Source organism: Staurois parvus, unplaced genomic scaffold (genome assembly GCF_062004578.1).
Source record: "Staurois parvus isolate SC_StPar_1 unplaced genomic scaffold, SC_StPar_1.0 ptg000014l, whole genome shotgun sequence".
NCBI classification, from domain to species: Eukaryota; Metazoa; Chordata; class Amphibia; order Anura; family Ranidae; genus Staurois; species Staurois parvus.
In genome coordinates this window covers 4589377-4617014 of record NW_028317810.1, presented here as the reverse complement: position 1 = coordinate 4617014, position 27638 = coordinate 4589377, and the positions used below count along the sequence as shown (strand labels likewise).

General features: G+C 41.5%; 1 protein-coding gene across 2 annotated transcripts in view; it reads left to right on the top strand.

Moving 5' to 3' along the window:
- Nucleotides 1–27638, top strand: part of HECTD4 (HECT domain E3 ubiquitin protein ligase 4) — a 241288-nt gene that overhangs the window by 16551 nt on the left and 197099 nt on the right. For both annotated transcript variants that reach the window (XM_089676997.1, XM_089676993.1), the window contains exons 2-3: nt 22807–23321; nt 27095–27184. In XM_089676997.1, the coding sequence (XP_089533123.1) occupies nt 22807–23321; nt 27095–27184 (605 nt within the window). The remainder of the gene's footprint in view (nt 1–22806; nt 23322–27094; nt 27185–27638) is intronic.

Here is a 27638-nt window from a genome sequence, read left to right as displayed (position 1 = left end):
GAAGACGATTTGCTGAAATTCAAACTGATCTTCAGAATGGGGAAGAAAGGGGATTTAAGTAACTTTGACCGTAGCATGGTGGTTTGAGCCAGACGGACTGTTCTGAGTATTTCAAAAACTGCAGATCTACTGGAATTTTCATGCACAACCATCTCTAGGGTTTACAGAGAATGGTCTAAAAAAGAGAAAATATCCAGTGAGCGGCAGTTGTGTGGATGAAAATGACTTGTTGATGTCGGAGGTCAGAGGAGAATGGGCAGACTGGTTCAGGTGCAACATTCAGATGGTAGGGTCAAAATTTGACGTAAACAATATGAAAGCATGGATCCATCCTGCCTTGTATCAACAGTTCCGGCTGGTGGTGGGGGTTGGCGAGCAGGCGAGTGGAAATTTCAAGCCCTGCACTATATAATCTGATTGTATAATCTTCTTTAGATCTATTATCAACTATGTAGTGCAAGAGCTTGCCTGATTGGATACAGAGCGATTGGACAAATAGGTGTGTCCTTCTATCATATAGTTTTGGTAAATCTAAAGGAGATTGTATGGCCACCTTTAATATACCTAATACGTAATTTTCGGTTTACGAATGAAAATCCATTGAAAATAATGCCTTGGTTTACAATTTTTTAAATATTTTTTTTTGCAATATGAAGTGTATGTCAATGCCAATTTTGAAATGCAGTTGCCGGATTTTTTTTTTTTTCTTCACTATAGCTCATAGAATTAGATGTCATTTTCCCAGAGTTAACAGAAACTTAGTTTCTTTTCAGAAACTAAAAAGAAAATATTGTTTCTCTTAACTGGGGAAATTAAACTAAAAGAAAACGTTCTTTCTTTTAGCTGGGGGCAAAGTGACAGCTGAATTTCCGAGTTATAGTGAAGATAAAAAAAGCGGTAATTACATTTAAAAACCGGCACCATAATAAATAAAAAAAGGCGTGGGGGTCCCCCCTCCCATCCATACCAAGCCCTTTGGGTCTGGTATGGATTTTGAGGGGAAATTCCACGGCCACCGGCAAGTCAGGAAAGGGGGGGGGGGAATGAGTGAGCACCCCCCCCTGAACCATACCAGGCCACATGCCCTCAATATGGGGGGGTGCTTTGGGGTGGGGGCCTCTTCCCCACAACCCTGGCCGGTGGTTGTGGGGGTCTGCGGGCGTGGGGCTCATCGGAATCTGGAAGCCCCCTTTACAAGGGGTTCCCCAGATCCTGCCCCCCCTCATTATGTGAATGAGTATGGAGTACATGGTATCCCTACTCATTCACAAAAAACAAAAAGTGAAGTGTGGAAAAAGACAGGACACAGTCTTTGACAAGTCCTTTATTAAAACTAAAAGAATGTCCCCCCGCAGTAGATCCAATGTCAATCACTATGCGCACAGTCAATGTCGCTGCTGCTGCCGACCCGAAAAAAGAATTAAAAAAAAGGCTCCGCTCCTGACGATGGCTTCCAGCCATCTGCATGCTCCAGTGGTTTGACAGTTCTTAAAATGTAAGGGGCAGGGCCACCCGGGGATATCACGCATGTGACCCCACCCCATGACTTTACTAACACTTTAACCACCTCCCGCCAGCAGTATAGGGAAATGATGGATGGGCGGGAGCTCTTGTTCTGAAATGACATCATGTGAGATCCTCCAACTCTAGCTGCGTATGCACGCCCCTAGGAGCACACTGCGCTGCAATTGGTGGTGCACTGTGTCCTTAGGACACAGCAGATCATCGTTCGCGGATAAGAGCTGATGATGTAGGCTCTACCATGTGATCAACTGTGTCACAGCTGATCACATGTAACAGGATATGCCTGCTATTGGCAGTCCTCTCCTCACGCTGATGGCACATGAGGAGAGCTGGTAAGTGGCATTCCTCAGAGGGGACATCTACACTGATAATCAGGGCACTGATCTTCAAGCTGCTGGAGCCCATGAACCCGGAAGAAGGACCCGGTGAAGATGGAAACTCTCTCAGCGGTGACAGCATGCTGCTTGAGGGCTTCTTTTTAGGGTAAGGTTCATATAGTGTTCTGTTATGCAATGCATACTAGCACATATGATACGCAGGGGAAAAGTTTTTTTTTTTTTTTTTTGTATTTGTATTTTTAATTACCAAGTTTACTAATGCTTAAAGGTAAAAAAAAACCCCGAAAAACGTTTACCTTTACAACCGCTTTAAGCTAAAAATGTTGAGGGTTTAATATACTTTAACAGTTGTCCCCATGTCTTGACTTTTCCCTTTTTAACCGCTTCCCGTCCACCCTATAGCAGAGGTACTGCTTTAGGATAGCACGGGTGTACAAAATCACGTGTATATACACGTAATTTTGCATCTCCGGGTAGGGAGCACGCAGTCCTTACCCATGCCACAATTCACAGCCTTGGCTGTCAATCACAGGCTGGTGATTACTCGCTGGCGCCTGGTGATTGCCGAGCATCTCCAATGGGGGGAAGAAGTGTTTGTAAACAAAACAGTTCTCTCCCCTGTCGGCTCCTTCACACTGCTTTGCATGGCTGTGCATAGCAGAGCCATGCAAGGCAGTGTGCTTACAGTGAAGCACAAACACAGCCCAGTATGTAAAATGGCACACCGCTAACCCTTTGATCGCCCCACACGTTAACCCCTTTCTGCCCAGTGCCATTAGTACAGTGTCAGTGCTTTTTATTAGCATTGATCACTGTATTGGTGTCACTGGGGATGTCAGTGACACCAAGTAAGTTCCCCACAGTGTTAGAATGCCCGCCGCAGTCCCGCTATAAGCCACCATTACTAAAGAGAAAAAAAAAAAATCCCAGTATATTTATATAGCGTCATTTGTAAACGCTATAACTTTCACATAAACCAATTAATTTACACATATTGGGATTTGTTTTAGCAAAGACATGGAGCAGAATACATTTTGGCCTAAATTTATGACTAAATTAGATTTTTTTTTTTACCTCTTTACTGGACATGTTTAATAGCAAACAGTCAAAAATACAGTTTTGTTTTTTTTTTTTTTTTTCTTAAAATTGTTGATCCCTTTTTTTTTTTTTTTTTTTTTTATAGTGCAAGAAATAAAAAACGCACAGGCGATCTAATACTACCAAAAGTATATGAACCATTGAGTATATGAACCATTGTTGAGGATGTATATTTCTTTTGAGTGTAATTGTCATTGTTCTCTGCAGTACCGCTGAACTATACTGCTTCACTCCTTATCCCGCCACCTGTTTTTCCTCCCTGTCCTCCTGTTGCCTGTAATCTTGTCATTGCTCTTTTTGTTAAACTTTCTTGTTTTGTTTCAGAATTTAAAATAGTTCACCACCCTTGAATATTTAATAGAGAAAAATATTTTTCCATTCCCTTTTTTTGAATACAGATGACAGCATGATTATATAGTAGTCGCAGTATGCAAACTATAAATTACTCTACTTTTATATATTGATTTGTCTTTTTTTTTTTTCCTGAAATTTAAGCTTGTTTTATTTCTCACTTTAGTTTGAAGCTAGATTAACATTTGTGCATTGCGATAGCACACAGCAGATAAAGAATGGCAGTTAAGTACCATGTGTTTTGGTGCAGCGGGATTTTTTTTTTTTTAAAAAAAGGGTATTGTGCTTCTTTTGTGCAAATTTTTTGTACATAGAGTAAAAATCCTTTAGCCTTTTGAACCACTTTAAATGAACCTGGTTTGTAATCCTCTGTCATCCACACCAAATTATTTATAAGGATGGGCGTTCCATCTGTCACGGAGTCCGTTTGATGAATCGGTATGCTGCTGTTTCCAATACCAAGCATTAGAATATGCTAGCAAGGGTGGCATTTTGCTCATCACTTTTTTTTTTTTTTTTCTCCTAAAGGGCATTTTAGAGCAGATTGTATGAGTATGCATATATACTATATCCCATTTGGTTGTAGTTTGCATAAGACAGACAGATAACAGTATGCAAGGCCTCTCTACTGAACAGCCATCCCACCCACACGCTAAGAAAAGCCTCAGATTCCAGTAATAAGCACTTAATTATTTTTAGTGCCTGAAATAATCAATCTATTTTCTTGGCAAGGAGAGACGGTGACAGACGAGTTTGGTGTAAAGAGAATTTGTAATGTGCCATGTACGTAAAGATTTGTTTATAGGTAATGACAGGGAATAAAGGAATACTCTGGAGTCTGGGTTCCCTTAGGATCCTATCTTAAGTAGCATCACCTTGGTCAGATGCCGACTACAGCCCAGATCCTGCTGAAAATAAATAATATGGCTATACTGCTAAACCTCTGTCTCAGATTTATGATGATCAGGCTTGTATACAAAATAAATATGGATGCCGGGTTTATTACCGAAGAAGCTAAAGGTGTGTACATTATGTGAGCCACATGTAAGAATGAATTGTTACTAGGCAGCCATTGTGACCACACTGCTGCATAAAGGTGTTCCTTTTTTTTCCATTTTTTTTCCTTTTTTATATTTCCTTTTTTTTTTCCTTTTTATTCTTTTTTCCTCCTCCCCTTTTTTTTTTTTTTTTTTTTTTTTTTTTCTTATTTCCTTTTTTGTTTTGTTTTTTGTTTTGTTTTTTTTCGACTTTTCTAGCAGAGCTTCCTTAAGACCCCAGTCACACTGGATGCGAATTGGCATGCAACTTGCCAATTGCAGCCTATTGTCCGCAATTAGAGTGGTCATATCGGTGGAGTTTCGATTTGATCGGAGCTGCACCGATTTCTAAAGTATTACATGCACTATTTTTCATGCAATTTGCATGGACATCTGTATCAGATGTCTTGTAAATCACACCTGAAATCGGCATGTCATCCGAATTGGAAATCATGCAGCTTACAGTGAAGTAGGGTTTGATGTGACTGGGGTATAAGCTGGCCATACTTGGATCAAAATTCTTCAGGTTCAGCAGGGACTGTCCAAATTTCGATACATCTGTGGTTGTTCGCTTTCAAGGGGAGTTGATCTAAAGATACAACTCCTCCCAGACTGGGATGTCCATATATTTTTGTGTGATCAGTGCTTGCTGTCATTGGTCTGCAGCGCTGATCAGTGTATTCTGACTGTGGGGCAGTCCCTGCTGTCAGACAGAGGTGGATTCCCTGCTGCACTATTGCATTCTATCTGGAAATCTGTTCTTTTTAGTTTTCTGATCAGCCTGTCCGCTGATCATAAAAAATCCATCTATGACCAGCTTTAGGCTGCATTCACACTTGAGTGGTTTGTAGCTAGAAACTCCAAAAAAAAGCTGAAATTTAAAAAAAATCAATTGATCTTTATGGTGCCTGTTCATACTTGATGGCGTGAAAAGGCACCATAGAGAACCATTGATTTAGGTTTGAGTGTTTTTGGAGCTTCAAGCTACAAAACGCTCAAGTGTGAATGCAGTCTTAGTCTAAACAGCTGAACTAATTTTCTGATCTGTATTAATCATTTGAAAGGCAGGAGCTGCTTGTTTGCGATGGGCTTCCCAGACTTTTTGGTTTTGAACAGTTTGATGCAGAGGCTTACGATGCACACGGGGCATTTTTGCAGCCACTTTTAGGGATGTCGGGTGTGTTTTTTTTTTTTTTTTTTTTTTTTTTTTTTTTCCTGTTTTTTGTTTTTTTTTTACTGTTTCCAAACGGCTGTCCTTGTTATCCTATGTGTCCATGCATACATATACTTTTAGAAGCTTTTAGTAGTAGTAGCATTTAACAGCAGGGAAAAAAAAAAACAGGGCAAAGTGCATCCAGGAAACGCAGAAAAAATGCTTGACGCATGTAAACCCGCCTAAGCCTGCATTAATCACTTGCCGTCCGGCTGCTGTATATAAACGGCCAGACGGTGGCAGTCCAGGGGCGGGTTGCCGTTTATAAACGGCGCCTGCCATTATGGACTGTGCGTGCTCCCTGGGAGCGCACAGCACCACGATCGGGTGCTCTCTGTCCTCCGGACACAGTGGAACACCGATCGTCATACGGGACCTCTGTGCAAGAACCCGATCTTGTGATCACTGATTGGCCAATCAGTGATCACATGCAGAGTAGTAAGCAAGATGTCACTTCTGACATCATTGCTCACTTTGTGTGAAATCTGTGAATGATCACAGAGGTCACATGGTACAAGGCTATTCACAACCGCCTTGTACCATATGACAAGCTCTGACCAATCACAGCTCACACAGTAGTTCTCAGTGGCTACAAGAATGCAGCTAGGGAGAAAGAGAAATTATTGCTTTTACATCCTTTATGGGTGTAAATGCAATCAGTGTAAAAAAAAAGAAAAAGTCTTTATTACCCCCCACAAGTAGTACAGTGTCACCATGGTGACACTGTACTGCTAGGGTGACAGTATGTAGATAAAAAAAATAAATAAAAATTATAATTTTTGGTTATAAACTAATTTGGGTTATTTTTTTTTTATTTATTTATTTATTTGTTTTTTACTAAAAAGATAACTGAATACATTTTGGCCAAGATTTATAATGAAATATTATTTATTTGCAAAATTTTAGAAGAAAAACAAATTTTTTTCAAAATTTTTGGACTTTTTCATTTATATAGCAAAACAAATAAAAATCCCAGTGGTGAATAAATACCACCAAAATAAAGCCTTATCTGTCTCAAAAAAATGCTAAAAAATTCATATGGGTACAGTGTTGCATGACCGCGCAATTGTCATTCAAAGTGTGATAGCGCTGAAAATTGGCCTGGACAGGAAGGGGGTATAAGTGTCCGGACTGGAAGTGGTTAATGCTAGGCGCATTAAGCTCTTGAGCAGTAATTGATTTTAATGGCCAGAATAAATTATTATTCTGGCCAATGAAATTAATTAAAGTGCAAAACTATTGACACCTGTAAATACTCCTAAAAGCTTGCAAAAGTGTTAGACATTTTGCCAGGTGTCAGGCATTTTTTTCTGCCAAAACACTGCTGCCAAGAGAAGGAGCATTTTTAAAACGTTCTGTGTGCACCAGGCCTACTTGTGCTGGCCACACACTCAGTGTTCTCCTGCTTTCAGCCAGTACAAAGCAAATGTGTTTCAAAATCAATGGAAAGTGCCTTTTGTAAGTGGTCTAGAAGTAGTATTGATTGATTTCCATTACACTTTTTGATCATGTAGTTGCTAGAAACAGTTGAAGCTGAAAGAAAATCATACACTTCGTGTATGTCCACCAGACATCAGAGATCCAACTGTTAGTGTTACTAAACCCACAACAGTAAAATCAGTCTGTATATGCAGTAAAGCATGCTTGTTATACTCACTGTGGAACCTAAGGGGTTAATCCTTTGCATTGTGTAAAAACACTGTCTTTCTCCTGATAAGACATATCATGTGGACTCACTCTGCACATGCTCAGTTTGTGTATTGCTAGAGAGGTTTTTCTTTTTGTTTGGAGAGTGCAAGTGATCAGCACAGGGCCAATCGGCTTTCTCCAGGCAGGTTAGGGATTCTGCATCCTCCTAGAGCAGAATGAAAACTGCTCCTACAAGCTTTAACCAGTGCTCGGCTGGACACTGATAGAAGTCACGCAACTGCTCTAACTGCTGATGAGAACAGGTATTTAGCAGTTTATATTTACTAAATTAATTGTATTTCCATGAGTGTGTACTGTGGGAGACCAGATATGGTGAATGCAGGGTCCTGGGTTTAGTAACACTTTAATAGTTGGACCAGGGAATGCCTGAGTTTTCTAAGGTATAGCCAGGTTTGAGTGTTCCTAGTCACTTTTTAGCTACTGAATGAGGCCGTCTCAAGGGAAATCTGTAAGGTTCACCTACTCTCCTGTACACATATATTCGATTGTGGCCCTAGGAAGATTACTTGGCTTCCAGATGGTCCTAGACATTAGGCTTTGTTGAGCAGACCTTACCCAACCACCTGAAGTTTGTATGTTTTCATGGCTGTCACCTAAACATGCACACTCCATTCACACAACCTTACAGTTTGAAGGAATCCTGGAAAGTGAGAAACCTGAAGACTGCATTTGCTTATCCTTCCTGCTGAAAATGCTAGTTACCTGGCTGTGATGGGGGATTAGTGTCTTTATACTTTGAGTCATTGACTGATCAAATATTCCAGTGGGTCAGCAATAACACATTTATTTTTTTATAAGGTTTACTTTGTCTAGATTAAGAACAGAAAGATTTACCTAAAGAAATTAAGAACGTAAATCAACCTAGACACCCCTGGAAAAAAGATGCGACAAGTCATATGATCTGATGTCTCTTTCTTGTAAGATTAGTCAGCCAGGACAGTCTGGTGGTTTGTGCTGGAAATGATCTCATCTCTGTGGTCATATTTAGGTTTCCTAGACATTACCGGTTATCTGGGCAGCACAGTGGCTAAATGGTTAGCACTTCCGCCTGGCAGTACTAGGGTTGTTGGTTCGAATCCCAGCCACAGCACCACCTGCGTGGAGTTTGCATGTTCTCCCTGTGCCTGCGTGGGTTTCCTCCAGGTACTCTGGTTTCCTTCCACACTCCAGAGACATGCTGGTAGGTTAATTGGCTCCTGTCTAAATTGTCACTAGTATGTATGAATGTAAGTTAAGGACCTTAGATTGTACGCCCCTTGAGGGTTAAGGACTGATGTGAATGTACAATATATATGTAAAGCGCTGCGTAAATTGACGGCGCTATAGAAGTACCTGAAATAAATAATAATCTGGCAAAGGAGGCCTAAGCTTCTGATTAACTTCCCATTGCATGCAATGATAACCCCACAGCCCAGCAGTTATTATACAGGATTTATATAGCGCCAACAGTTTGCACAGCACTTTACAAAATGAAGGTAGATATTACAGTTACAATATAATTTGGTACAAGAGGAAACAGAGGGCCCTGCTTGAGCAATATCAGAATGAATATTTAACAAATCGGGTGTTTGATATTTCATCTGTTGGTGTATTCGGCTACTTTCACGCTCTTCCGCTGCCAAAACACATATCTATTTTTACCGCGCTTTTGCCATACTTTCTGAGCAGTTTTTTTTTTTTTTTTTTTTTTTTTGCATTTTTCAGGCGTTTTTCCATTGATTTCAATGTGAAGTGGCGTTTTTGGGGCTTTTTTTTAACTCGCCAACCATGCCACAAAGATGCTGCAAGCGGGAGTTTGTACACCACACTCCAAGCACAACGCCTCAGTGTGAAAACATACATAGATATACATTCACATACATAGGGAAGCGTTTTTCTTGAGCTTTTCAGGTGCTTTTTTTAGTGCAAAAACGCTTCAATACTCCTCAGTGTGAAAGTAGCCTAAGGCTATTTTCACACTGATCCGCCACATAAACACAGCAAAAACGCATAGATGTTTTTACCGTACTTTTGCTGCGCTTTCTGAGCGTTTTTAAAGGACACGTGATTTAAAAACTGCACCAAAAATGCTTCTCAGAGTTGTTTTTGAGGCGCTTTTCATGTATTTTCCATTGATTTCAATGGGAAGAGGCATTTTTTGCGGTGTCAGTAGGGGGAATGGTGCCCCATTGCGGCGTCTGTAGGGGGAATGGTGCCCCATTGCGGCGTCGGTAGGGGGAATGGTGCCCCATTGCGGTGTCGGTAGGGGGAATGGTGCCCCATTGCGGCGTCGGTAGGGGGAATGGTGCCCCATTGCGGCGTCGGTAGGGGGAATGGTGCCCCATCATTGGTTTCAGTCGGTGAAATAATGTAGCATGGGCCAGATAAAGGCAAGCAAAGGGCCACAGTTTGGAGAGCACTGACATAGACTGTCAGTTCAGCAGTGTGGGAAAAAAAACTTGTCCAAGAGACTACATCAGGGGTTTTAATCTACTTGTCCCTCATGAGAATATACTTGTCATGATTTAAAAAAAAAAAAAAAAATTAACCAAAACTGTATTCAAATCTGAGGCACTTTTAGGAATGTCTGGAGCTTTTAAACACGAAAGGGGCTTTATGGTGATTTAAATGTTTCATGTTTTTACATTGCGCTGTTTCTCTCCTGCTCACCTCTCTGCTTGTCTACATCACTGCACCCAGGAACTAGCAGGGGGGGGAGAGACCTTGCAGTATAATGATCACCGACTTACACTCAGTTCTCTAGTGCTCAGCAGAATTGCATCAGTCAATAAGGTTCTGACCCCAATGAGAAAAAAAAACCTTTATTCCTGCAGGTTACCCTGGCACATGAAAGCACTTCGGTGCTCAGTACTAGCTCCTGCTGAGCAGCCAAATCAAGCTCTGGTGTTCATTCCATTAGTCTCACATAATGAAAACGCACTACAGTTGCAAAACGCAGGTTCAGGTGTCATTATTTTCAATGGCACCTAAAATGCGCTTCAGTTTTTGCCGTGATTGTCGCACAATTTACTGCACGGCAATCGTGGGAAATCACGTGATGCTTGTCGCCTAAAATGGAGCAGGAGCTTATTTTGGGTGACAAGCTTCACGCGATGGTATTTACCGCGTTTGTTGTGCGATTTACTGCATGGCAATCCGCATCAATTTTTGAGTTTCATTGAAATTCTCAGTGATTCTGCCGCAATCCCAAAATGCCCTGGTGTAAATGGAGCCGCCCTGGTTCACACACATGTGATTCTGGATGAGTTTTCAAGATTTCACAGATTTGCATAACAAGATATATATTATGTGGTCCTATTGAGGTGGTTCACACAGGTGCGACCAACACGCATTGTGTTTTGAGTGCCATTATGAAAAGGGTCCTGTGCAAGTTTGTAGCGGTGCGTTCCAGACGCGCAAGTGAGAGCGTAAAGTAGCATGCGGAGATAAGTGTTCACATAGGATTGCTATTGACAGTAGTGAAAAAGAGAGGAAGGCGCCTCTAAGTGCAGCATAGACAGTTTATTGGTGAACAATAGATGAATTGCACTTACAAGATAAATCGTTAAAAATACTCATTGTGTGGTGTGTTAAGATCCAGGTGAGACATCCAGCAGCAGCTCAGTCGGTGGGATCAGGAAGTGTGAGCTAGGCTATGTCTGTGTATCAAGATGAGGCTTGGAGAGCAGCGTCGGATGTAGGAGGTGAAGAGAGTGGTAACGCGTTTCGGAGCATGCTCAGTAGACTCCTTCTTCAGACCTCTTTTTCATATTTACTGCATTAGGGCCTTGCTTCCACTCTAAGAGAGCTGCCTCAGTGTTATTGCTCCCATCCATCCATCCCTGATATCCATCTGGCACCTTTATCCTACAGCTAAAGAGGTTGGGCTCTAACAAGCGTGTCCTATATAATATATATTGACAGGAGTTTTTCCATTGGAGTCAGTTGGGAGGCGTTTTTTTCCATTGGGAGTCAGTTGGGGGGCGTTTTTTTCCATTGGAGTCAGTTGGGAGGCGTTTTTTTCCATTGGAGTCAGTTGGGAGGCGTTTTTTTCCATTGGAGTCAGTTGGGAGGCGTTTTTTTCCATTGGAGTCAGTTGGGAGGCGTTTTTTTCCATTGGAGTCAGTTGGGAGGCGTTTTTTTCCATTGGAGTCAGTTGGGAGGCGTTTTTTTCCATTGGAGTCAGTTGGGAGGCGTTTTTTTCCATTGGAGTCAGTTGGGAGGCGTTTTTTTCCATTGGAGTCAGTTGGGAGGCGTTTTTTCCATTGGAGTCAGTTGGGAGGCGTTTTTTTTGCATTGAAATCAGTTGGAATTACGCCTAAACTGGAATGACAATGTGATTTCAGCACACATATATGTGAACCTATGCTAAAGAGACTAAATAAAAAAAACAAACAAAAACACTTACCTGGCGCCAAGTGTAATAAACCGTGAATCCCTGCAGTTGCTGCTCTGTCCCTCCTTGCCACCATCTCTTCTGCTGCTACTTCCAGGTTCCCTGTTATCCTCTTCAGCTCTGCAGAACTGCTTGAGGGTCCTCATTATCAATCGCTGGTCTTCCTCTGAGAATGTACCACATCTATAAACATGCATGCACCTTACAGTGTAAACTTTACCAATGTTGCAAATACAATAGAATACCTGCAGGAAATCCGTGCCAATATCATATAACATACAAATACTATATTTTTGGTAAACCTAGCATCACATCACTGAAAGACATGAAAATCAACTCTTTATGAAATAATTTTATTTGCCAATTTACGGGACTAGTCTGAGTTAAAGAGTAAATTAAATTATATACTTGAATCCAAACTTTTTGAACTCTTGGGCAAATCCAACAAATATGTTAGTCCATGCCATCTTGGCCCAATCCTCTAAAGCACTTCAGGGGAGTACCTTCGACATACAAATCTATTATTGTAGGTACCATGTACCATCTTAAAAGCACCTTCTAATTTGCTTTGATTATGGTTTATTCCATTCATTAGGATCTAGGTCTTTGTCTTAGTCCTGCTTTACCATATATGGTAGTGTTTCCAGGTATAACCAAAACAGTAAATGTATTTTATTGGGATTTTATGTGATAGACCAAAAGAAAGTGGCACATAATTGTGAAGTGGAAGGAAAATGATAAATGGTTTTCATAATTTTTTACAAATATCTAAAAACTGTGGTGGCATTTGTATTCAGCCCCCCCAAGTCAATACTTTGTAGAACCACCTTTTGGCTGCAATTACAGCTGCAAGTCTTTTTGGGGATGTCTCTACCAGCTTTGTGCATCTAAAGAGACAAAATTTACGCCCATTCTTCTTTGCAAAATGGCTCAAGTTCTATCAGATTGGATGAAGAGCGTCTGTGAACAGCAATTTTCAAGTCTTGCCACAGATTCTCAATTGGATTTAGGTCTGGACTTTGACTAGGCCATTCTAACACATGAATATGCTTTTATTTAAGCCATTTAATTGTAGCTCTGGGTGTATGTTTAGGGTCGTTGTCCTGCTGGAAGGAGAACCTCCTCCCCAGTCTCAAGAGTTTTTTGCAGACTCTTAACAGGTTTTCTTCTCAGATTGCCCTGCATTTGTCTCCATCCATCTTCCCATCAACTCTGACCAGCTTCCCTGTCCCAGCTGAAGAAAAGCATCCCCACAACATGATGCTGCCACCACGTTTCACGGTGGGGATGGTGTGTTCAGGGTGATGTGCAGTGTTAGTTTTCCGCCACACATGGCGTTTTGCTTTTAGGCCAAAATGTTAAATTTTGTTCTCATCTGACCAGAATACTTTCTTCCACATAGTTGCTGTGTCCCCCACATGGTTTCTTGCAAATTAAACTACTTATGGCTTTCTTTCAACAATGGCTTTCTTCTTTCAACTCTTTCATAAAGGCCAGATTTGTGGAGTGCACAGCTAATAGTTGTCCTGTGGACAGATTCTCCCACCTGAGCTTTGGATCTCTGCAGCAGTTCCTCCAGAGTTACCATGGGCCTCTTGGCTGTTTCCCTGATTAATGCTCTGTTTGCCCAGACTGTCAGTCCAGGTGGACAGCCATGTCTTGGTAGGTTTGCAGTTGTGCCATACTCTTTCCATTTTCGGATGATGGATTGAACAGTGCTCTGTGAGATGTTCAAAGCTTGGGATTTTTTTTTTTTTTTTTTTTTATAACCTAACCCTGCTTTAAATGTCTCCACAACTTTATCCCTGACCTGTCTGGTGTGTTTCTTGGTCTATATGATGTGGTTTGTTCGCTAGTGTTCTCTTAACAAACCTCTGAGGGCTTCACAGTATAGCTGTATTTATACTGAGATTAAATTAAACACAGGGGGACTCTATTTACTAATTAGGTGGCTTATGAAGGCAATTGGTTCCACTAGATTTTAGTTAGGGGTATCAGAGTAAATAAGACTGAATACAAATGCACACCACACTTTTTCAGATATTTTGTAAAAAAAAACTGTTGAAAACAATTTATAATTTTCCTTCCACTTCACAATTATGTGCCACTTTGAGTTGGTCTATCACATAAAATCCCAATAAAATATATTTTGTTTTTGGTTGTAACATGACAAAATGTGGTAAATTTCAAGGGGTATGAATACTTTCAAGGCATTGTAGGTTCGTTGGTCTAGCTTGGACCAATATAACTATGCATACCTGTCCGAAGCCTCTGGAAACTGGAAATCACTGAAGTAAACTTCACTAGTCTCTGCTAATATAGTGATCTCCCCATATTCTAGCTCCCATTCCGAGTGGCTGCACTTCTTACCAAATGCAAGAGGTCAGCTGCTCAACATGAGCACCATTCAGTGAATGCTTTCCATTTTCTGAATGAATGCCATGCATTCTTTGTTTAGGTGAGGTGGGGAGGTGATCTCCCGTCGATCACAAACTGACTTAAAATGGAACTAAAACCAACTATTTAGGAGTTTCCTGAAGCAGTTACATTTGAGACCTGTCATGATTGATAACTCACAATTGGCTGTGCTCTCAAGCGAAGTGTCAAGCCATCATATGGCTGTGCCATAACTGATCATGTGCAGCGCTATGGCAACTTCAGATTAAACAGAGGCTAACATGACCGCTTTCTTGGCTGCAAAGAGTATTGCCAATGGTTTCCCATTACAGTGCCCTATTCCTTATACAAAACAAGAAGTACGTGGAAATTATTATTATACAGAATTTATATAGCGCCAACCGTTTGCTTTACAATATAAGGGAGACCGTACAATTACAATACATTTCAGTACAGAAGGAATAGGAGGGCCCTGCTCGTGGAGCTTACAATCAAAATACCTCCAAAGTGAGGGAAGCCCTGGTTGTCACCAGAATTAGTGACCCCCATTGGAAGATTTGCAATATATTTTTTGTTCTGGTGATAACTCAGAATTTGAAATTGTCATTTAGTTTGGGGGTAATGATAACTGTGATGAACTAGGAGCGCAGAGAGAGCCCACGGAGACAGATCACACAGAACCCGACGTGCGGGCATTTATTGGGGAGCTTCACGGGGGTACAGACAATCGAACAGCTAGTCCACAGAACAAAGAAAGACACAGCAATACAGTAGGGTTCTCAGGATGGCAATATGGGATAACAGATAGTCCACAGGGTTCAATAGGACAGAGCGGCGGGGCACCACAGGGGTTGGAGTCCAAGGGCAAGGGTTTCAGGCAGAATAGGGTAAATCCTCAGGGAGGCAGAACTCTGGCAGGCAAGGATTAAGTCCAGGTTGGAACCTCAGCTCAGGGGTTGGCACACAGCAAGGAGGCAGAGGAGAGCAGAGTCCCAGTGTCCAGAAAGCCACAGACCATGTAGAACCACAAGTCCTAGCAGTGCAACAAGCAAACTACAGTTCAATACATCTCCTAGCGAGGCCTGCAGCCATGAGCTGCTCTATCCATCCTGACAAGCTCTGCACATTCTGAGAGCCTTTCTCCCCCTTATAGGGACAAATTTTATGGTCCTTTCAATTTGACCAAGCCTCAAGCCCCCGCTGCCGACACGTCTTGGCTTTTCACAGCCACAGGACACTATGTTGTCTGTGCTTCCTGCTGCGATCAACCTCATCCCCCACCCCCTGTGGGGCATAGGAACCCCTAGATGTAATTAAGCAGACACACTGACTGCTTGACACCCTTGTTGAGTTCAGCAAACAACACAAAAATAAAATATTTCTGCTCTCCGTCACAGTAACCAGGACAAATGGAGAGAATGAATCTCCCTAACGGGGACACAGACAGCGATTAAAACCTGACAGGTGTTCTAATCCTTCTGCACTCTATCCAAAACCCAAAAAATAGGTGAACTTGGCTCTAAAGCCATCCCTTTTCGCTCTCTTCTTTTTTCAGACTCCATGCACACTACTATTTTTTAATAAGCTAAAAGAAAAACGCTGGGTGAAAAAAGGCTGGTAATAGCATTTTTGTGCTGGCTAGTAGTAGCGAATAATACCGTTTTTAGAAGTGCTTAGGAGTGTTAGTGTTTTATTAGCGTTTTTACAGTACATGAAGAGTGGGGGAAAAAAAGCTTTTAGGAGCGTTCAGTGTTCTCTGCTGGGAAAATGCTCCCAAAAACTACAAAAACAACTTTTTTTTTTCTGCTCCTAAATGCTGAAGGTTGAAAAACTTTTAGCATAAAATAGTGTGCATGGACACATAGGACAACACTTTTCGCTTCTAGGAGCAGGAAAAATTATCATAATATCTTCTGGGAGCTTAATAAAACACTAGCTTACACGGAGCCTAAGTGTTTATTGACCACTCTTCACACTGCCAGATAGTGTGCTGCTGCTATATAGTGTGCCAGATGTATTTTTGGCTGCAAAAAGTTACCTGTCTATGTTCATAATTTGTCAGCGTAATAGCTACTTATGACAGCCTTGTGTTTTTGTCTGAAGGTATAGTTTTCCTTTAGGGCTGGGCATTTTTGTGATTGCATTTCTGCATGTGTGTTTTTGATGCATTTTCATTGCATTGCAGTGCATTTTTTCTTATTTTGCGTTTTTGTTTTTTTTTGCCAGTTTCCTGGGTTTTTATTCAGAGCGATTTTGTCTTATTAGTGAATCATCCCTGCTGTCAGCTGGGGATTCCCACTGACAGCAGAATGTTATAAATGGAAAAAATTAAATAATAAAAAAGTAGCTTGCACAAACCCCCCCCCCCCAAATTGAAGGGTACCCCGCGCCCAAAAAAAAAAACAAAAAAGAATGTAGCATGTAGACCAGCAGGCCAGGAAAGGGTGGGTAAGCGAGCCCCCCCTTTTGAATCATACCAGGCTGCATGCCCTCAACATGGGGGGGCGGGGGTGCTTGGGACTCCTACCCCCCCAAGCACCTTGCCCCATGTTGATGAGGACAAGGGCCTCTTTGCTACAACCCTGCCTCGGTTGTTATGGGGGTGCAAGGGTAACTTCTTGAAATTTGGAAGCTCGCTTTAACAAGGGAGCCTCCAGATCCCCCTTGTGTGAATGACTAGGGGTGTATAACCCTACTCATTCTCCAAATAAATGTGAAAAGTAAATAAAACCCTGACAGCAGGGATGATTCACTTTTTATTGGGCCAGCTCTTAACCACCGATTAGAAATTGCAGGCAAAATGCATTCTGCCACTTTCTAGATGCATAGAAAAAATGTTCTACTTTTGTTGACCACACTGGAACGCACTGCACTGCCGTGAGCTATGCCATTGGAATCCATGTTCACTCCATGCATGTTTGATTCAGATTAAAAATGCACTCGACTGCATGTGGTGTGAACTGGCCCCTAAGCAGAACACAAGTTATTCAATCTTGTGAAAGACTTTTCAGCTCTGGCTTTTTAGGAGTGGAAATTTTAGAACAGTAACATTGGTGCAATGTACAGGAAATGTTGTATACTTTTAGAATTTTGTATGGTATCCTAACACTTTGAATAATTTCTCAGTTCAGAATTGTCCTTGAATATATCATGAGTAGCATTGCTGGGTTGGCTAGCCCAGAATAAGTTTTTTCTTTTTTTTTTCTTGTTTGCAGAGTATGTGACATTGGCTAAATCCCTGAATAAAATTCTATATTCTCTGCACCCAGGAGCTAGGAATTGATTTGAAAGGATTGCAGTTTCAGCTGTCATCATTATTTCAAATCACCTTCCAGCATGAGCAAAACAGTACGTACTGTACTTTGCATCATGCAGCAATTATAGTTCTCATGACAGATAATTAACAGCAAGCTTCTTCAGTGCTGGATTTTTAAATGCTTTTTACAAAAAAAGTGGGTTATGACTGGTCAGACAGCATTGTTTATGGAACCATTCTCTGCAAAGTAGATCTTTCTGAAAGTCAAATGTTGCCCTTTGCACTGGAATTATTAGAATCTTTCTCTAGTTCAGCAACTTTGGATAGTTTAGCAAAATATAGTTTATGCTTAGGAATTTGGTCACTACTGAAAAGAATGCTCATGTATTCTCTTCGCAAATTGTGTGATCAAATGGCTAGGCTTCTTTTTTAGCTTCTTCCCTACCGCGCTATAGACGAAAGATGGCTACAGCGCAGTTGTCTAGTGCTGGGACGATGTCCATGGATGTCATTCCAGAATACGCCCCCGCGTGCTGCCGCCGCTACAGACACAGCTGATCACATGATACGGTAAACAGCAATCACAGAGGCCTTTTACCACGTAATCAGCTGTGTCCAATGACACAGCAGATCACCGAGTAAATACAGTTGCCAGTTATCGTACTGCCGATAACCGGCAATTGTCAGAGAAGTGATTGGCACTGATGATCACTGCTCATCAGTGGTGCCCAGCAGTGCCACCCATCACTGCAGCATCATCACTGCCAGCACATCACTGCCGCCAATCCTTGCCACCCCATCAGTGCTGCCTATCAGTGCAGCCTCATCAACGCACATCAGTGAAGGAGAAAAATATACCTGTTTGCAAAATTTTATAATTGAAACAAAGAAAAACGTTCTTATTTTTCCAAATTTTTTGCTGGTTTTTTTTTTTTGTTTATAGTGCAAAAAATAAAACACCCAGCACTGATTAAATACCGCCAAAAGAAAGCTCTATTTGTGTGAAAAAAAAAAAGTAAAGATTTGTAAATGGTAAAGATTTTATTGAGGTACAGTGTTGCATGCCCGCACAACTGTCATTCAAAGTGCCCAGTAGGCAAGTGGTTAATTAAAAGTAAATAGTTACAATGATTTAAATCTCAGTTGGAGCCCTTTCTAATACATTCCTATGATTCTTCAAATGTAAATCTCTCATGCTGCAGTAATGATGTCCATGTGAATACCAGTATTGTGGCCTAGCTTTATGTTGATGAATGCTGCAGCACAAACATCCCCCTGTTTTGTCTATGGGGCTTCTCTTTTAGCCTAGCCATATATCCCAATTATTTCTGGCAGTGTAACCTATCCCACACAATAGCATATTTAGCATTTGGATATCTAGCAAGTATCAGTTGTTTGTGGCAGAGATCTACCAACGTACTTGAAAATTTCTTAACTTCATCAGGGATACCCCATAACTCTGAGGTGTCTGGGACGTGGATCTTTCAGCTAGCAGAGGCATCAAAATCTAAATCTGAGGAAAGCTTTACTACCTTCTGATGAAACAGATGAGTGTCTAAAGCTGGGCATACACTGGAAGTTTTTTTTTTTCCATTCAGCCAGTGGGAAGATTTCTCCATCCACACAAACCAGGTGCATAGATGAATCTCCATTCCACAGCATCTGCTGCTTGTGTAGCTCATATCCTGGGTTAGAAGTCAGGTCTCCAAAGGAAAAAATTCTAGAATCTCCTGCAAGCAACAAAATGCGTGTTGGGAACCTCCGCGTTGGTTTTTATATCTGGCAGAGCTACTACCCAGGACCCTATGGCTTGAAACTTGGATGGGAGATTTCAAATCCAGGTTGGGAGGCTTCCTCTTGCAATGGGAACAAGTTACCATACACCCTTACAGTCTGAACATCATTCGCAAGGGTTACCAGATAAAATTTTCATTTTGGCTTTTCTTGAGCTACAGGCTCAAAAATACGTTTTTGTTTTTTTTTTATAGTTTTCCAAGGGGAAAAGTGTTTTATCATATTTTCCTATGATTTAAACTTTTATATTGGATGAATCTGAACTTAAAACCTTTGGAACATATTAATCAGGTACAACGGTGGAGTTTATTTTCTTTACAATACCTGTTGGCGTAGTATGTGTATGCTGACAATAGATCAGAGGGATGCCAATTTAAATTTTCAGATTCAGGAGTCCTCGCAAAGATAACTAAGGTTTTCTGGGAAGGACATACAGGGGATAAGATCCAGCATTTTGTGGAACTTTCCTTTAACCTGTCATCAGCCCCACACTTTTTCATAAAATACTAGCAGAAGCCTCCAATGGAGCCGCAGATAGCAGTGTAACCCAATAACGGTTTTAATCCTTCCCCACGGTGTCCAAATCTAGTTTTGGCTCGACATACTATACATTTGTAGAAACCATCCATGTTCACCCATAAAAAGAAACCTTCAGCACAGTACAGTATCATCCTAGTTGGTTTGAATCAGCAGTGATTGTCTGTGCAAAGGGTCAGCTTTCTGTCTTCTCAGACTTTTAGGGGAGACAGGACTATGGCCAATGGGAGTAGAAAATGTCTTGATACAGTGGAAGTAAACATGTCTCAGGCTTTTACTGAGTGAGTAAAAAAAATGACATAGTGCCTGTGGTCGGTATGAGGAGGAATTATCCCCCATCATTGATATTAGTGGGAGGATCATTGAACCATAATTGGTGTCAGTGGAAGGAATATTGCCCTATTGTTGGTGTTACTGGTAGGAATTATTATACAGGATTTATATAGCGCCAACAGTTTGCTCAGCGCTTTACAATATAAAGTGAGACAATACAGCAACAATACAGTTCAATACAAGAGGGCTTGGAGGGCCCTGCTCCTTGGAGCTTACAATCTAAGAGGGAGGGATAGTGCTCCATCCTTGGTGTCAGTGTAAGAAATAGTGCTCCATCACTGGTATTAGTGGGAGGAATATTGCCCCATCTTTGGAATGGAATGAATATTGGTGTTAGTGCAAGGAATGGTGCTGCATCATTGGTGTCAATGGAAGGAATAGTACCCCATCATTGGTGTCAATGGGAGGAGTAATGCCCCATCGTTGATGTCAATGGAAGGGATTTATGCCCTGCTGTTGGTGTCAGTGCAAGGAATGGTGCCTCACCGTTAATGTTGGTAGGAGGAATAGAGCCTCGAAACAGTGTGAGGGAAAATTGCCTTTCAGTACTTTTACCTGCATACATAACATTTGCAAGACATTTATCAAAGTGTTATTTTTTTTTTTGCATGTTGTTGTTATTATTATTATTATACAGTATTTATATAGCGCCAAAAGGTTTGCTCAGCGCTGTACATTATAGTGGGGGACATAACATGAGACAATACAGTAAAGTAACAAAAAATACACGAGAGGTTCGAGGGCCCTGCTCTTTCGAGCTTACAGTCTAGGAGGGAGGGGATGGTGATACAGGAGGAGATGGCTGTGGGGGATGGAGTGGAGTGAGGAGTGGAGGGGATCGGCTGTTAGCTGAGGGTGGGGTAGGCTTCCCTGAAGAGATGGGTTTTTAGGGTGCGCCTAAAAGGTGAGGAGGGTAGGTGACAGTCTGATGGATTGGGGAAGTGAGTTCCAGAGGATGGGGGAAGTCCTGGAGAAGTCCTGCAGTCGGGCGTGGGAGGAGGAGACCAGGGAGCTAGAAAGTAGGAGGTCTTGTGAGGAACGAAGAGTACGGGTTGGGTGGTATTTGGGGATCAGGTCGGTGAGGTAGTTTGGGGTAGCATTATGAATGGTTTTGTATGTCAATGTTAGTAGTTTGAATTTTATACATGGGGCAATCGGAAGCCAGTGGAGGGAATGACAGATAGGGATATTAAGCTGTTCAGGACTGCCCTAAATACAAACAAATATATAAATTTGTGGTTATAAAAGACAATATAGATGTAGCTGTTTTACTAGAGTGCTATGTCATGACAGCAGCTGGAATACAGAGGGTCTTTCTTTCTCTTTCTGTTCTCCCCTGAACAGATCCACATCATTAACTAAATGCCAAGCCCTCACCATTGGTCCTCTTTGTTTATTTTGTCTAGTCAGATTGTTTTCTTTGTCCTTTTGGTTTTTGCATATACAGTTGCAGTATCTAAAATACCATGTGTGTGTTTTTTGTTTGTTTGGTGACCTGTTGGTTGCACTTTGAGTTTGTTTGTATTTTTCAAAAACTATCCCGTGTACAATCCTAGTACACACCTGAAGGTGATGGTTCACTTTGTAAAGCGCTGTGCAAACTGTTGCCGCTATATAAATCCTGTATTATAATAATAATAATGTTTAATAAAATACGGGGGGGGTGTGGATGTACTTATAATCTCTTGTATAAGGTTAATTAGGCCTTGAACCTTTCCATTGTCCCCAAAGCAAAAGGGGGCATTCACCCTATTCTGAATTCTGGTACTTAATATCTTCATGCAAATATAATATTCCACAGAATGGAAGGATGGTGTTATTCATTTAACAAAAATGGCCCAAGGGACAAAAATCAGCACAACGGATGGTACTTAAAGAATATGTAAACCCAACATTTCATATTCCTGATATATGCCTGCTGTGCCATGTATTTCTATGAAACCTTATCCTGTTTGTTGTATTGCTTCCTTTGTGTGGAATACCTGGTGCTCCAGCCAGCCTCTCTGCTTTTCTGTTAAAACTGACCACAATGGACAGGAGACCACAGCGTGGTCAGTTTTCTGGCTGTGCTGGGAGCGAATCCAGTGATCAGGCTTGTGACATGAAGTTGGTATAGAAATCACTGCTTGCAGGCAGCAAGGTACTATGGGATATATAGACCTTCGATATTGAAAGTAAGTGGCAGAGGAAAAGCTGCAAAGCATGCAGGAAATCCAATTGTGGAAAGAGATGACCATCAGACAGGCAGAACTAACACGAAAGGACAGCCATCCAAAGCAGTGTACTCGAGCTGACAAGGAGGAGAACTGTTAGTAAACAAAACAGTTCTCCTTCCCATCGGAGAGCCTCGTAAATCAGCAGGAGCCAGCGAGTAATCACTAGCCGGGACCCAGTGATTGGTGGCGCAGCTTGTGTGTACTCCATACCCAGAGATACAAAATCGCGTGTATATATACACAATTTTGTGCACCCGTGCCGCCCTGTAGCAGTATTTCTGCTATAGGGCGGTCGGGAAGCTGTTAATATGAACCAGACAGCAATTCACTCTGTTTAAAAAAGCAGTCTTGTCCAGCAACAGATCTTACAAGATACTGATTTTGTGTTCCTTAATGAATTCCAAGAAAAGGTTTATATGGTAAGTTTAAAAAAAAAAAAAAAGCCGGACCTCTTTATAAGAAGCTTGGCAAATGAGTAATTTTTGTGTGGAGGATTTAGATGCTCTTCCTCTCTAGGTCCATTGTAACATTCTACAGTGTTTGCTTGATGGGATATACTTTATAATATTTGTATATTTCCAAACCATGATATTTTGAAAGCTAAGAATTTTATTTCATTTGTTTCAGATTTTGACATTCGAAACAAAGAGCCCTACAGAATTAGCAGAACGCTTGCGAGCAGTGTGTGGAAATCAAAGCAACGCTTATGCACGCTTACTTGAATATCGCCTAAACGCCTTGCGTGGATTGTGGAATGCACAGCGCCAGTTGGCTTTGGAAGAACAACATGAGCGGGAGGGCTCCGATGAGGAAACCTTGGCATTACTTAAGCGACAAGGCCTGCTACAGCAACCAGAACAGGCTCCATTTACATCTCGAATGGGACTTTTGTTGGTATTTCCCCTTATTCAGTCTCAAAGTAAAACAGACCCCTCACTTTGTAACATAACAGCTGAGGTGCTATTAAATTGCCTTCGGGACTGTCAGCCTTTGAGCCTCACTAAAGAACCAGCTGACTGCTTGAATGGAATAGAGGCTTTGCTTTGCTCTTGGCTGGAAGACGCTTCTACTTTGGAACAGCAAGCCTCTTTCAAGCAAAAAGAAAACTCTGCTGCTGCCCTGGTTGCCTTGGCATGTGCCAGGTATGTAAGGAAGCCCATCAAATATCTAGAGCTCATTCATTTCTGTGTGTAAATTCAGTTTTGAGCTATTGGGTTCTGTGAGCATGCTTTTTTAAATCTAAGAAATCTGCAGACAGCCTGGTAAATTTGGAAAGGTGTTAAATATTGATGTGCAGAATTTCATCATTTTGTTTAATTTGACTCCAGTCCTGACCATAACACAGACATATTGTACAAAGTTGCTAACCACGCCCAAATAATGGTAATGGCTCAGGGACCTATCTGTCAAACTGCTGACACAGCTGCAAAAACACAGCGTTTTTTGGCATACAAGCGGTTTTTGTTTGTTTTGTTTTTTTACTGATGTAACTGCTGACCATTCGTTTAATTGTGCCTGTACAGAGTCATGTAAACATGCACTGCGTATAGATCAGTAACACAAAAACAGAAATCTGCACTGCCAGTCATTATTTTTACTTGCATATGCATGCTAATACATGCCCCACTCCAGTCATAATATAAACCTAGAAGAATTTTTACCAGTACGTATGCCCTTAAATACATACAAGTGCTATACAGCCCATCCTCGCATTGCTTCTTCCAGGAATGTCTGATATTTATACTTCAGTACAGTGTGCAATTACTCTTAACATAATAGTCTATTAGTCCTTAGATGAGGTGGCTGCATTACTTTTTTTTTTCTTTAATTTTTACTTGGTGATCCTGCTAGTAATGCAGGCCATAGACGGGTTGTTTATCGGCCGAATTTTCGTCCGCACGAAGAATTGGCCGATATTCACGCCGTTAGTGGGGCAATGCCGTCGGCCGTTTTTCGTGGATCTTCTCGTTTCTTTTTATTGGTCATGCTGGAAAATTGGTGGCAGCATCAGATTTTTCGTTTATCGGCCGACAATGGGCCCGTCTATGGCCAGCCTAACACTCTTCCTGTCCTAGGATGACCATGCTCGTACTTGTACTGTCCTGTATCTGTGGAGAAGTAGCATTGTCACACTAGGTCTGGCAGTGCTTGAGAATTACAATACATTTTCCCTTTTTTATCTGCAATGATAACTGGGAACAATGCTAAATGATAAGTCAGCCAACTCGGAGAGCACAGGCTAACAAGATTTTTATCAGGATCAATATGTAATCACATACCTGGAGCTGTTCTTCTTTAACAGGTCAAAAAGAAAAAGCTCTATTCCCTATACCCTACCCCCCCACTTTCCCCTTTAAGATCGCATACCATGTTTTCTTTGATTGGCTTGTATTTACAGAGCCTGCCACCCAGCTTGTAAGACTGCATTCAAACCTTAGAAAAGCATTTTTTTTTTTGCGTGCGTATATAGGTGTTATTTTTTATATATTTTTTTAGATATAACAACGCTTGAAGTGTGTGTATATGTATACAATCATGTACACTTCACCTCCGCAACATCTTCGAGATACGACCGTTCCTAACCCCAGAAACCACTAAGCAACTTCACTCCCTTGTCATATCACGCCTCGACTGTTGTAACTCCCTCCTCATTGGCCTACCTCATCGCTCAGGCTATCCCCCCTCCAGTCTATCATGAACGCTGCTGCCAGACTCATCCACCTTACTAACTGCTCTGTATCTGCCACCCCCCTCTGCCAATCCCTCCACTGGCTTCCAATTGCCCAATGGATAAAATTCAAAACACTAACACTGACATATAAAGCCATCCACAACTCTGCCCCAATCTACATAACCGATCTTATCTCTAAATATCACCCAAACCGTACACTCCGCTCCTCGCAAGACCTCTTACTCTCTAGCTCCCTTATCTCCTCCTCCCATGCTCCTCTCCAAGACTTCTCCAGGGCGTCACCCATACTCTGAACTCCCTACCCCAATCAGACTATTACCTTCTCTACTTACCTTTAGGCGATCACTGAAAACCTATCTCTTCAAAGAAGCCTATCCCGCCCTCTGCTAATACTGGAATCCTCTACTCTTCCAACCAGTCCATCCCCCACAGTTATTACCTATTGTGCCATTCACCCCTCCCTCCTAGATTGTAAGCTCCAAGGAGCAGGGCCCTCAAATCCCTTTTGTATTGAACTGTATTGTTGCTGTACTGTCTCCCACTATAGTGCTGAGCAAACCGTTGGCACTAAATATATATATTTTTTTTTTTTTCCTAAAGCGTTTTTTGTTTTTGCCCATGGTTCATGCTCAAAAAGTAGCATTTTGAACATTGGGTGTCAAGCTATAGGCACAGAGCACTCCTATGTAAACATCCACCATGTAAATACATGGGATTTTGTTTGTTGAGAGCTTTGTATCTTTGAGTTCCAAGCTAGAAAATGCTCAGGTGTGAATGGCGTTCCAGGCCCGATGACGCTGCCCGCGCACTAAACTACTCCACAGAGGGTGGTGTACTGCATCACACAGTTCCCTTTTTTTTTTTTTTCTTGCCAACATTATTTGCAGTGCACAAAGTGTCACTTTTTCATGTCACCACACAGCAGTATGTTGTTTTGATGTGCAGTGACATGCGGTACCTTCCTGTGCACTGCAATCAAATGCAGCTCAATCACTACACCTCTGGGTTGCATTGCAGTGAGAACAGGGCACATAAATAATTGTGGGTGGGGTTTTTTTTTTTCCCAAACCCCATGCTTCCCTTTTAATATTTTCAATCTTCATTGCGTCCTCAGCTTTGTCTTCTGTCCTAGTGTAAGGATCCAAGCCACTTCATTCCAAAATGCTGATCTCCGCTCTTCATCTAAACGATTGCCAGACTGAGAAGTCCTGGTCTGCTGGTTAAGTGATGTGTGACATCTGTACTCTCCCTCCTTCTTTAGTCTGGCTGTACATCTCTGTGTATGTCTGACCTCCCACAGGAACTCACAAGCAGGGAAGAGGGAGATGAATCTAGGCAATAACGCCTGTCTGTGCAGTGCAAAGCATTGCAACAAATATGGGGGTTGCTGTTAAAGACCGCTCCTTCTTAATGTTCGTTGCCAGGCTGCCATGCTAATCTATAATTTCAGTACTTAGAATCACTGACCTGGAATACAAATGCAAAACTGGTCGCATGCTTGTTCCACTTTAATGATTCATCTGTTGAATGCAGAGACTGCCACACATCTAGTATTTTCAGGAGGCCTTTAATGATGCCTGCACTTCTCACGGTATAGATTTCCTATTATTTATAGTAACCCCAGAATAATTTCCAATTCAGAGAATTGCTGATTATGCGTGCGCCAGATACTGGCACTAGCAGATGTGGTACAGTGTGTAGTTAAATTGCATACACCGTTGCACAGAATATTCTGCACAGTGCAGAATGTTTATTCACAAGTCTGGCTGTACAAAATTACAAATTGTTCGGCAGGTAATGCATTTCAAACGTGTGTCAAGCTGTGTGCCCCAACATTCACTGTTAATGTCTACACAATTCAAAGTCTTCTTGTAAGACTGAATGACCGTATACCACCTGACCAGCCTACTAATACAGGGTTGTCTAGGTGATGTTACCAATATGAGCTCAGAATTGATCCAACATGATGAAAGTTTTACCATGGATCGTTTTCTTTTCCATAGGATGGGCATGAAGCAACAGTTTGAGCAAGGAACAACAGTTCCTGCAATACTCATTGATTATTTTGAGGGAAGGAGGATCCTTTTTACCTATACCCACCCTGGCCAATCTGACTTTATGAGTTGCATTTAAGAAACCTATAACAACCAACCACTTTGCTTATATTTACCCATTTGAATTACCTGTGTCTTTACTAACTTTTTTTTTTTTTTTTATATTTAGGGGATCATTAAAAACCTTCATTCACACTGTACATTTGCTGCAGAAACAGACAGACTTGGGATCTCTGCCTGTGGCAGATGTACTCTATAGGTAAGTGTACCCACTTGTTTACAGTGTGATTCATACTGCTGCTTCATAGGTAATACATGCTTGGATGCTGTGGAGTGGAATAAAATCTGATTGTATTGATTTAAATTGGGTTCCTACACTTTTTACATAAGGTCACCTTTAGTAACTTGTTACACCCATATTCAGGGTGTAACATGTTACTAAAGGTGAACTTCTCCTCTTAAGAGCAGTTAGGGTCAAGTCCAGAATTGCACTTTAAATTTAAAAAATGTTGGAATCTAATTTAAACGCTAACTCCAGCTTTGCTATCACTTTAGTTGGCCCAAATTAACAATTTCCTTTATATGAAACCACTATCAGGACTGTATAAATTGCATGTAGCATCAGTGTTATACAATGTACAGCACTTTGTTGCGGCAGCATTACCAAGACTTCCCATCTGCTTCCGTAAATAAAAAATCTATTCAGGCTGAAC